This window comes from Zea mays, chromosome 3 (genome assembly GCF_902167145.1).
Source record: "Zea mays cultivar B73 chromosome 3, Zm-B73-REFERENCE-NAM-5.0, whole genome shotgun sequence".
NCBI classification, from domain to species: Eukaryota; Viridiplantae; Streptophyta; class Magnoliopsida; order Poales; family Poaceae; genus Zea; species Zea mays.
The window spans coordinates 214,731,291-214,744,167 of record NC_050098.1 but is presented as its reverse complement, the minus strand read 5'-3'; the positions used below and the strand labels follow the sequence as shown (position 1 = coordinate 214,744,167).

The 12,877-nt window shown below is 47.4% G+C and overlaps 1 protein-coding gene across 1 annotated transcript; it reads left to right on the top strand.

The window, feature by feature from the left end:
• Positions 1-6,451: 6,451 nt before the first annotated feature.
• Positions 6,452-8,776, top strand: LOC100276357 (uncharacterized). Its single transcript, NM_001175293.1, has 2 exons — positions 6,452-6,951; positions 7,454-8,776. Exons 1-2 carry the CDS (start codon positions 6,592-6,594, stop codon positions 8,204-8,206), a joined length of 1,113 nt encoding a protein of 370 aa, NP_001168764.1. The 5' UTR covers positions 6,452-6,591; the 3' UTR covers positions 8,207-8,776.
• Positions 8,777-12,877: the final 4,101 nt, after the last annotated feature.

Genomic DNA, 12,877 nt, shown 5'->3' with positions numbered 1-12,877 from the left:
TTTGGTTCTACTAATCAAAAGTCTTGTGAGGAGTTTAGCAGGGTGATGACACAAAAGTTTGAGATGTCGATGATGGGCGAGTTGACCTACTTCCTTGGGTTCCAAGTGAAGCAACTCAAGGACGGCACCTTCCTCTCCCAAACGAAGTACGCTCAAGATCTTCTCAAGAGGTTTGGGATGAAGGATGCCAAGCCCGCGAAGACACTGATGGGAACCGACAGACATGTCGACCTCAACAAAGGAGGTAAGTCCGTTGATCAAAAGGCATACCGGTCTATGATAGGGTCATTACTTTATTTATGTGCTAGTAGACCGGACATTATGCTTAGTGTATGCATGTGTGCTAGATTTCAATCCAACCCCAAGGAATGTAACCTTGTGGTCGTTAAGCGAATTCTTAGGTATTTAGTTGCTACGCCTTGCTTCAGGATCTGGTATCCAAAGGGGTCTACCTTTGACTTGATTGGATATTCAGACTCTGATTATGCCGGGTGCAAGGTTGATAGGAAGAGCACATCGGGGACGTGCCAATTTCTAGGAAGGTCTCTAGTGTCGTGGAGTTCAAAGAAATAAACATCTGTTGCCCTATCCACCACTGAGGCCGAGTATGTTGTCGTAGGGCAATGTTGCATGCAACTACTTTGGATGAGACAAACTCTCCTGGACTTTGGCTACAATCTGAGCAAAGTCTCACTCCTATGTGACAATGAGAGTGCAATCCACATGGCAGATAATCCTGTTGAACACAGCCGCACTAAGCACATAGACATCCGGCATCACTTTCTGAGAGACCACCAGCAAAAGGGAGATATCAAAGTGTACCATATTAGCACCGAGAACCAGCTAGCCGATATCTTTACCAAGCCGTTGGATGAGAAAACTTTTTGCAGGTTGCGTAGTGAGCTAAATGTCTTAGATTCGCGTAACTTGGATTGATCTATAGCATACATGTGTTCTATGCCTTTGATCATGTTACTTTATGTATTTAAATCAATTATTATTTATTTGTGGTGCTCAAGTTGTACACATGATCCCTGGACCTCACAAGTCCATTTGCAAGTGATGCACTTATTTAGGGGGAGATATGCTACAACTTGACCCTTTGAGACTAACCTTTGTGTTTGAGTATTCTTGATGTAGTATCAAAGGTGCATTGAAAGGGAAAATGGACTTGGACGTTGCAAAGACTTCCACTGCACTCCGGTATTGGTGTACTTAATTCCAAGTTCATTCCTATGCTCTATTTGCCTTTTCGCTCTTAATTGACATTTTTTTTGTGAGGCAATGGGGTTAAAGGGCCAAGAATGATCTCGTTTTGGTGCTTAATGCCAAAGGGGGAGAAATTAAGGCCAAAGCAAATGGATCAGCTACCACTTGTGAATTTTGTTGTGAATTTTGAAAACAATAGAGTTAGAACTTTTGATTTGTCCAAAATACTCTTATTGCAAAATTTAGTCTCTTATGGGGGAGAATTTTTGATCATGGGAAAAAGGGGGGAGTTTTTGGCACTTGATCAATTTCACTCTTGGATTATCTCTCTTTGTGCCCAAACAAGTGAGTTTGACTTAGAGATAGGAAAATGAATTTGATTTGCAAAAATAAACCAAGTGGTAGCAAAGAATGATCCAAATATGCCAAGTTATAGTCAAAAACAATATGATCCTCATTTGCGTTGATGTTGCACTTATTTTGGTTGCTTTTTGATGTGTTGGCATAAATCACCAAAAAGGGGGAGATTGAAAGGGAAATATGCCCTTGGGCAATTTCTATAATATTTTGGTGGTTGAGTGCCCAACATGTTTAATTAAGTTCACATGTGCCAAGTAAGGTGAGAAGTGCAAATCAAAGATAAAGGTACGTTTCTAGACTTAGTACATTGTTTTGAGTACTAACATATTTTGTCGAAGTGCTAGAAACAGGGAGAAAATAATTGGAAAAAGACTTGGCTCTGTGCAGCTAACTCCAGCTCGGCTTGGCACACCGGACTGTCTGGTGGTGTACCGGACAGTGTTCGGTGTGCCAGGCTGGTCCACGTGAAAAGGCCACTCTCAGGACTCGACGGTGGCGTACGGCTATAATTCACCGGACTGTCCGATGAGTCATCCGCGGCGAACTCGTCGCCCTCGGGAAAAGCAAAGGGGCGACGTGGCTATAATTCACCGGACTGTTCGATGATGCACCGGACTGTCCGGTGAGCCAACGGTAGCCAGCACCAACGGTCGGCCGTGCAATCTTCGCACGACGCGTGGCAGCTCCAACGGTCGGCGGGGGCACCGGACAGTGTCCGGTGCGCCAACGGGCCCAGAGTTGCAACGGTCGAATGCGCCAGAAAAGGAAGGAGATCGCGCACCGGACAGCTACAGGGACTGTCCGGTGGTACACCGGACTGTCCGGTGCACCACCCGACAGAAGGCAAGTTTAGTTTTCCAAGTTGGCCTCCAACGGCTCCTAGCTGCCTTGGGGCTATAAAAGGGACTCCTAGGCGCATGGAGGAGTAACCCAAGCATTCACTAAGTATTCTAAGGCATTCAGACTCTGCTCCCGCGCATTTGCTTTGTTGTGTTAGAGATTTGAGCTCTATTCAAGTCGAGGACTCCCTGTGTTGTCATTTGAGCTCGAGTATTCACTTGTGTGTGTGGGTGTGTTGTGCTTTTGAGTCTTGTGTGTGTTGCTCTTCCCAAGTCCCAACCTTACTCTGTGCATTCTTTGTGATATCTATTGTAAGGGCGAGAGACTCCAAGTTGTGGAGATTCCTCGCAAACGGGATAAGACTCTAAAGGAAGAAAGCCGTGGTATTCAAGTTGATCATTGGATCGCTTGAAAGGGGTTGAGTGCAACCCTCGCCCATTGGGACGCCACAACGTGGAAGTAGGCAAGTGTTACTTGGCCGAACCACGGGATAAAATCGCGTGTCTCTTGTGATTGCTCTTTCTGTGATTATTTGTGTTTGCAAGAGCTCTCCTCATAGACTTGATTAACTTGCGCTAATATATCTTTAATCAAGCTTGTTGGAATTTAGTGTTGAATTTTACAGGATCACCTATTCACCCCCCCCCCCCCCCCTCTAGGTGCTCTCAGTGACACATGCATGGTGAAGTGTCCTCCCATTAAAGTGGTAGATGACACATGCATGGTGAGGTGTCACTCATCCATAGCTCCTAGGTGCCTATATAAGGATGTGCCCCCCTCTTGCCATGACATAACATCCCACTCCCATCCACACACATTCAAGGGCAAGGTAGAAGTAAAGTAGTGTTGAAGTATAGGAACCCTTGCATAATCATACGTGTCCTTGTTGTAAGTCTACTGTTATGCTGTAAAATTTCTATTTGCTTAGTGCATAAGTTGTGATCCATCTGAAGGAGTGCTCTGCCTCCTGGGATCACAAGGCTTCATCTGTAGGAGTGCTCTGCCTCCCGGAAGCCAGCTTCATCTGTAGGAGTGCTCTACCTCCCGGAAGCAAATATGGCTGGCTCTACCGCCTACCATGCACTAAGTAATTAGAGATTAAATATGAACTATTGTAATGTATTGATGTATGTTATTTTGATTGTTGTCCATACACCCACGACGTCCCACAAAATAGAACCAGTTTCGGAAGAGAACCCGGAGGAGCCAGGAGACGAAGAACGTGACGCTGCGGACGCGCAACTAAACGAAAGCAAGTCTCATCGACCTCTTGCTTTGATCATGTTTGCTCCTAAGTGAGAAAATATATAAAACTTGCTAGACATAGTGATTGCATAAAATGACACACCTGATATTGAGTGAACGAGAGAAACTATGCATTGATGCCATGATGCATGTTGATTATCTTATACCTTGATACTTGATGATACTGGATGGAAATGAGACCAGAGCAGCATGGTAAGTGTTGGAGCATGCACTACCGTGGTGGTAGACTTGCGACCGAGTTGCCATGGTGACATCTCGGATTTGCTAGTTTTGGTTGGTGGCTACTCTGGTGAACCATAAGGACTGTGTGTTGTGGTGCCATCTCACCTAACTTATTTCCAGTACGACCACATGAGCTTGTATGGGAAAGCCTTAGCCTAATCCCATTGGTTGGCCTGGTAGTCGTCCGAAGTGGATATGTTTTGGGTTGGAGACCTGAGTGGTTAGGACCCGGGGTTTGTGGGCGGCTAGGCGAGGTTGAGCCATGTTTGGGTGACGACTATTGACAGAGCCGTCTTGGGACGGTGATGTGCGTGTGGGTACATCGTAGAACCTCTGCAGAGTGTATAATCCATTGAATGGTCCGTGTCCTCGGTATATGGCAGGTTATGGTGTGGACACTTCAACTAGCTGAACTACCCAACTTACGAGATGGATAACGAGCATGGATATAGTCCCAGCATTGCACTTGTTAATCATGTTCATTGATCATTGCATACTAATCTGTAACTCCCTCCCTGTAAGGGCGAGGTGGGACTTGTTGAGTACCTTTGTGCTCACCCATTATTTTTACAGAGGATCCTGATTTCGTGCCTGAGGAATTTTGAGTAGTTCGTGCCCTATACCCAAGTTTGGTGTGGTGCCGTTGCGGTAGAAGCCACCATGTGGGAAGAAGATACTACCCTCGTGTTTATCTTATCGACTATAGTTCTTCAAGTTGGTGTTATTATTGTAACCGAATGTACTAAATAAAGTTATGTATGACTGTGGCACCACTTGTGTAATGTATTTCACCAGAGACTGTTTTGGTGCTTAAATACATGTTTAGCTTCGGTTGTTTAGACCGGGGCATTCCACATCACTCCTTCAAGAAAAAACAAATGAGATGATAAGGATCAGTGTGGGCATACCATTCATGTATGCCATGGCAGAGGCTCGATTCAATTCAAGTTATAGTCCATCTCATATATATCAGAAGCAATCTCGGGTAAAATCAATGGCCAAGACACGTAAGGACTTCGTTTTCGACGATTAACATGCACGAAAACCAAATTTTATAATCTAACAGATGGTTTTGGTTTAATGTTAAATTTCATGCAGGACCAATAGGAATAATCAAAACAACTCGGCATATAGAGACTGTGAGGGTGTTGCGACATCGTGTCTTGGTCTATTGAATCGTATATCGTCTTAGAGCTCATTAGAATGCATCTAGGGGTGATCACACCCAAGAATTCACAATTATCCATTGTCTCTCTTGTTAGGGCTTGTGTTTTGTTATGTTCTTATTTTTCTCATGAATAGACATTGTTCGTTGTACTAGTATTGCCAAGGTCGATTGTTGTGAACCAAAGCCTTTATTCTTGATCTTATTCACTTTGTGTTGACTAGTCCTTTCGGATCAAGACTTGAACCTCCTATCAATTTCATAAGCTTCATATAAACTTGCAATTTCATATTGCGCTCATACCGTTCTTGTCTTTGTTCTTGATTCGCATGGAGGAAAGTCTTCTTGACGAGATCAATCATGTTTTGTGTGGTTGATAACTGGCATAACAATGATGTAATGATTGTGGCGGTCCAAATTAGACTTGGTTTAAAGCCTAAATCATGAACATCGAGTTCTCGTCAATCGAAGTTTATCATACTTATCAGAAGATTGGACCACATCTATATCAGATGCATATTGGTGGTTTTATAGGAAACTAAAAGCTATTCAATATCTCTTCTTTAAATGTATTTATTTATACTAGGTTAATATGGAGGGTCGTCCATATAGTGCTTGGTCTTAATCCATATTTAAATGTCTATTCATATTTAATAATTGGTATCTTACAAGAGATGAGATAAAAACCTTCAGATAAAAACCAGCTTCACACCCAGCCCGCCGTGCACTTTCCCCCGGGCCTTGGATTTGTTGATCTTCTTGGTCCGGGCGGCGCTGGAGGAGGCGTCGTTCTGCGGTTCCGCCGTCTCGGGCTGCTGCTGCTGCGGCTGATCGCCTGACCTTCGTTTCGGTTTCGTGGCTGGGAGGAGGAACAGGATGGCGTCGTGGAGCTCGGTGGGTGTCAAGAGCGGGCGGAGGCGATGAATGACGCCGTCTCTCGGGGATCAGCAGCCGGTTCTGGTGAGGGTCCAGGTCGGTGGCCTTCAAGCACTTCTCGTCGTCGATGAAGTGCACGGGCAGGTCGGCGCGCAGGCCCAGCGCCACGAGGAAATGCTTGCGCAGGCACGGGGGCTCCTGAGCTCCTCTCTGCCGGCATCGAGCGACGGCGTCCGCGGATGAGGCGGGATGGCTCCGAATGGCGGCGGTGCCGATGCCTCGAGGAGCCAGGAGGAACGTGACTGTGGACTTGTGGAGGTCTCCTCCTCATCCCGCGCACACTTGTTGGCGACGGTGTCGTAGACGGCCATCTCGACTCTAGAGGGCTCTTCTTGAAGCCGGACAAGGACGGCGCAGAATGGAATGAGGAGAGGAGACCGTTGCCGTCCCGCCCAGTCGTTGCGATATTTATTGAGCGACAGGATAAGCTCGCGCTAGACTGAACTCTGGTCCCACTCCCAAATTCATTTTTCTAAATTAAAAAGGGGGAAAGGGAAAGATTATCTTCTCCGTCCCCTCCCCCCTCCCCTCCCGTACAGCTGTCTGTCTCGGAGCAGCGGGCAGCGGCGGCCGGCAGGCAATGCAATGAAGAAATGCTCGGCGTTGGCCTCGGCGTCCGACTGATGGTAGCTGTTGCCCCTGCGCCTCCAGTTCCAGCCCCACCAGGCAAACCGCCCCTTCCTCTCTGCTCCTCTCTCCGCCACCGCTCCTCCGGCTGGTGGTTCTCCAACGGCGACGCCCATGGAAGAGACAGCACCGCCGCCACCACGAGCAGCAGGGCGACGAGGCGGAAGTGGTGGTCCGACCCCGACGGCAGCCAAGAAGACTACGGTTCCTCTTCTCTAGAGGAGGACGAGTACGGTTACGGTTACGACTACGATTACGAGGATGAGGCTGCGTTCCCCGGATTTGGAGGGGCTGGGGAGATGTTCGACGAGCCCTGGTTCTCCAAGGTCTGGTACATACGTATTGTGTAAAATTTCTGCTCCTTTCCTTCCTTTCTGGTACCCTCTGTCAATATGCCATCAATAATTTCTATTTTCCTGCGTGCTTGAACCTTCATAGTCATAGACTCATAGGTACTAATGTTACCTGTCTGGACAGTGGATGGGGACCATAGATCCTTTGCCACTCATTCTTAGTTATAACTAAAAATGCTTCAAATTAAATCAAATCGTCTTCCATTTTTTTCTCTCTCTGGTATTAATTCAAGCAACTGTATAATGCTTTTGCCTGGTAGATCTAATTAAACCAAATCTCTGCTTATAATTCTCTGATTGGGATCTTAACTTACAATCAACTAACCTAGACTTGTCAGCTCCAGTTCATGCTGCTTTCCATTCCATCAGTAATGTAGCATGCATCAGTACTGTAATCAATCGATGGACGAATAATTGTGCTTCATTGTTGTAGTGACTAATCAAATGGCCTGCTGCTTTCTGTACTTGTGAGTAGGTATTCAAGACGTACGGATTCATGCTACCGGTGATGCTTGCATCCATGTTTGCTGTAACAGGGCTAAAGGCCTTTCTAATGGCCATGGCGATCCCGCTCGGTCAGTCGGCCATATCATTTATAATTGACGCTGTATGGCCAAGGAGAAAAGGCAACCGTGACGACAGGTGGAGGAGACCAGTCCAAGAGGAGGAGGAGGAGGAGGAAGATTTCCCTAGGGACGCCACTGACTTTGCAACAGGTGGTCGAGGCAGATACAGCAGCAGCTATTATGAGGGGAGGAGAGGGAGGCAGAGCTACCAGTCAAGTGTCTCTAACGATTTTGCTGATGCTGCCTCAGCTGCTGTTGGAGCTGATGATAGCACCAAGAGCAGCAGCAGTGGAGATGGCGGAGGCAACAAAAGCAGCGGTGGATATGGAGGATGGGATGAGCTTCTGGACAACAATAACAACACTGCTGCTGCCCGGGAGGCAAAGAGGAGCAGCAACTCATTCTCAGCTGGCAACACTTATTACAGCACGAAATCGCGGCCTTCGGCGACTGGGGAGGCAGATGCGGATTATACCGCCGCTGGCGGTGGCGGAAGAGCGGAGCAGGGAGTAGGAGCTCCTCCGGAAAGAATGAGAATGAGACGACGGCGGGTGCCGAGAACGATGGGGCTGGGCAGTACCAGGTACAAGCAGGCGCCACTCTTGATGCGCCTGTTGGTGGCAGTATTCCCATTCCTGGGATCATGGTTCAGTGTGCTCTGAACTGTGCTCCTTCGTTCCAAATTATAAGACGTTTTGGTTGTCGGCTTTCTCTAGATTCATAGCTTTTTGCTATGTACTTGGATATACACTATGTCTACAAACGTTATAAAAGCAATGTGTATAGAAATGTCATAATTTGGAACAAGCAATGTATATAGAAAAGTCATGATTTGGAATGGAGGGAGTAGTATTATATATTAGCCCATGTTGGCTCACTCATGAATTCACATACAAGTAACCAGTGGCAGTAAGCAAAAGATTATGATTGTGAAACTGCCTTCATCCGGTCTCCAGGCAGTCGCAGAAGTTTGATTCAATCATAGGCTGGAGCCGAATGGAATCAGAAGTGAAGCTGTGGATTGGAAGGAAGACAAGTGTCGTGAAGAAGATCGATTGATTCAGGCAGTGTGCCTGCAGCATCAGCTAAGCGGAAAAGTATGTACGTACCCTGTTGCTCTAGCGCAATGGTTTTCACTTGCACTATATGGTAGTGATACATAGACAGTTGCCTTGTCATTTTTTTTCGTGTCACAATGAAATGGAACAGTAAAGAAGGCCTTCGTTTTATAGAAGAATGCAACTCTGTCTTCGGTGGATCGTGTAAAATAGGGAATGTAGAATTATAGATGACACTATTTACGAAATGAAGTTTGACATTAAAGATGAGATATAGGATCTGTTAGAGATGGCTTAATGTAGTAGCAAATTGTTTGGAACCAAATTGAGCCTTGCGGACGGTCCGGCCCTGAGGCCGGACGGTCCGCGGTCCGGACAGTCCGCGCCTGGGGGCCGGACGGTCCGCGCGTGCGCAGAGCAGATTAGGGTTCCGAGTTTTGTGCTACGGTTGTTAGCTAAAATCGCGGGAAAAGCTCGGAAATTAGTTTGTAAAGGGTCCAGCCCCCTCCTCTATAAATAGAGAGGTATACGGCCGATTTGTAAGAAGCAATCGAATCAAAAACACTTTTATCTCGCATTTATTTCCTGTACAATTAGGAGTAGTTCTAGTCTAGTTCTAGTTTAGCCCCTCGATCCCCAAATTCTCCGCCTCTCCTCGACTCTACGCCGATTAGAGGAGTCTAGGTCGGTCTACCCGAGCCTAGACACCACCTAGGATCTCTCCTCCCTGATGGGGTCCCTCCCGGGAGCGAGATCCAGGCGCCGCCGGCGATCCTCCGCCGCCCCTGTGCATGCGCGGACCGTCCGGCCTAGGGCGCGGACCGTCTGGCCGTCAGGCAGGGAACTCTAGCCCCTGTGCCAGATCGCGGACCGTCCGGCCCTGTGCCACGGACCGTCCGCGCCTGACCAGAGAGCACCGTCACGGTTCTTGTTGAGTGTTTGGCGCTCCGAAAAGGCGTCAACATACTTTTTGGCGACTCCGCTGGGGACAACACATATAGACCTATAAAATCGGCCCTCAAATGGCCAGTTCAAAGGATAGCTCTGAAGTTTTCACCAGTAATATCATCACACCGACATGGGAAACCTTGTCGGCTGAAGAACAACTCCTGTTCGAGGAGCGTCAGGAGCAGCTGATCCAAGAAGCAAAGGCGAAGTTCCTGGCCGACTTCAAAGTGGATAGGAACAACAAAGTCATTCGGCAACGGGCGACAGATATGGCTTCGCTCCGATCTACTACGATTACCCCCAATGTAAGTAACACCAACGAACTCCAATCTCTTAAAGCTTACATAGACGAACAGCGAGAACAGTTGCAACGTATCGTAGGAGATATACAAAATGATCATAAAAGGCTAGTGCGTGCGCTTGATAAGTCTACTATGCCAAATCTTTCTTCGCACGAGGTTGAAATGAGGGAATACACACATAATTCATCGGCTACAGGTTGTCACGACCAGTCACAGCCCCTTTATGGGATGCCGATGGACATGTACCCTGGCAACGACAGCCTCCCGCGCACATCGGCGATAAATTTGTCGATCTGCGCATGTCCGGACCGTCCGCACATGGGCGCGGACCGTCCGGGCCAGCGGCGGCCGATCCCATTTTTAGAAGCGAATTACCGAGACCTGCACCCAAGCCACCACATGTCGTGCAAACCCTAGATAGCCCATTTGGACTGTCTGCGTATGGCGCCAGACAGTCCGAATATAATGTCGGACGGTCCGGCCACATGGCCGGACAGTCCGCGCACGGGGCCGGACAGTCCGCGTATTTAACCGGACGGTCCGGCACAGAGTTTTTTTAAAGAGGATGGATATCCAACTCCGTATCCGTCCCAGCTAGACTCCCCATCTCACCATATGACACACCAGCACCGTAATATAATCTATCAAACCCGTGAGAGTGAGTACTTTCCGGCCCCTAGAGTGCCAGAAAGGAATGGCCAGTCCTATGAACCTCATAGGGCATGCATTAACGCGCTGCAAAACCCAAACCAATGGGGAGGAAAACAACATACCAACATCCAAACAAACTCACCCATATTGGATCAAAGAGCCGGTGGTCTCCCACCGGCTGCCATTGATATAGTAAGGGAGGAAATAGCTGGGGCGTTCCGAGATAAGCTTGGAGTTAGTATAGTCCCAGGGGGGCAGTCATATCGGAGACCTTATGATAGCCAGTTTGACCGGCTCCCATACCCACAAGGGACCAGAATACCTGAATTCGCAAAGTTTTCGGGTGACCAAGAAAAGAGCATGCGTGAGCACATAGACCAGTTCTTAGCACAGTTAGGAGAATTGGCCGACACCGAAGCATTCCGTGTATGTTTATTTTCATTATCTTTAACAGGAACTGCATTCACATGGTATGCCACGCTCCCTCCTAACTCCATTTTGTCGTGGGGAGATTTAGAACAAAAATTTCATGAACATTTCTTCTCTGGCGATTATGAGCTAGATTTAGTAGACTTAGTAGCCCAACGACAAGAAAAAGATGAATCGGTTAGTGATTACATCCGGAGATTCCGGGATACGAGAAACCGATGCTTTCAAATTCATTTAACAGATAAACAACTAACGGGAATGGCCTTTGATGGATTGCGCTATTATTTAAAAGAGAAATTAGAAGGCATCCAGTTCTTTACGCTAGCACAATTACATCAGAGAGCTTCGGCTTGTGAAAGCCGAAGCAAAGAACTAGTCAAAACGGTTCATCATAATGTCCATATAGTAGAACATAGTCAAAGTAGTTCGGACGGTGAACCAAAGGAAATTTACACTGCCGAAATAGTTTGGCCTGAGCAGGCCAAATCTTCGGCTTGCTCCTCCTTGCAGCCAGTTCAAAAGAAACAGCAGGAGGAGATTAAGTTTACATTTAATGTTGGCAGATGTGATAAGATATTCGATGAATTACTAAAAAATGGTAACATTAAGATTGATTATATCGTTCCACCTGTCGACGAACTAAAGCGTCGCGCATATTGCAAGTGGCACAACTCATTTTCCCATGCCACTAATGATTGTAATGTGTTTCGACGACAAATCCAATCGGCCATTAACGAGGGACGATTGAAATTTTAGGAGGACACGGAGCCCTTCCCAATGAATATGATCGACTTCAATGGAAAAAAGGTCCTAATTCAGCACAGCACAGCCGATAAGGGCAAAGACAAAGAAGTCATCATCGGCAACGCACGGGAGGCCGATGGAAACAATAAAATTTCTTGCAGGAAAGTGGTGGCCGAGAAGACTCCTGATGGAGGGGAGACACTGAAGGTGGCCATCACAAACTCCGGCACTGGAGGGCAAGCGCAAACAAGGGGACATGCGCGAGAACCTATACTACGCATCGTGGACGGTCCGGTGCTCAGGCGCGGACGGTCCGTAACATCACCGGACGGTCCGGAGCGTTCCAGCGGACGGTCCGGCAACGACGAAGAGCCACGGCGACCACGTACCTTCAAACCACGACGACCAGAAATAGGTACGTGGAAAACTAACACGTTCAAGACAACTGGTTGGTCGGTAAAATCCAGTCCGACCTTTGATCAATTATTGTCTAAATATGTGAAAAAGAAGGCCGGCCCTAGCTACCGGTCACCAAAGCGATCTCGCTTACCCACTCAGGTGCGACAGCAGGTTAGGCCGATTGGACCACCACACCAATCGGAAAAGATGGGAGGTCATAATGTTCAATTAAGACCTAACGTACCTGCATGGACACCTCCACCACCATATCCACCTATGTCATATCCATACACATACATACCTCCACCATATGTCCCAAATCAATTATGAGGCATGCCACCATACCCATTTGGGATGCCACAGTACCTCGCTTGTGGGGTACCCCAAACATCTGTATTCAATAGGTTGACACCTCCAGTACAAGACCGATTGAGAGCCCCTCAATCTGGTCCACGAGCACAGGCCCAGCAAGATTGCCGAACAACTCGGCCCCAAAGGTTGACTAACCCGGCAGGGGGGCATACAGCTACAACCTCCAATAGTACGAAAAAAGGAGACGTCATTAAAATAGGAACGACAGATGTCGTCGTACAACAAAATAACAAAGGGCCGATGATTTTTGGTGAATCGGCTAACACAAACAAAAAAAGAAGGTACGACTGTCAACAAAATAGCCGATCCAAAATACTCCATGCCCCAATGGTGTCCATCAGGATTGACATGATCACAAAAGCGAAAGTTGCAGTGCCTTAGAGCAAAGGAGAATCAGGAGAAGGAGGCGGAAAAAATATTCAATGAAACA

Bases quoted from the DNA above. Each gene is read 5' to 3' on its own strand.
- LOC100276357 (NM_001175293.1), top strand. From the start codon at position 6,592: ATGCTCGGCGTTGGCCTCGGCGTCCGACTGATGGTAGCTGTTGCCCCT. The intron at 6,952-7,453 runs GTCTGGTACATA...ACTTGTGAGTAG, and splicing joins ACGAGCCCTGGTTCTCCAAG to GTATTCAAGACGTACGGATT.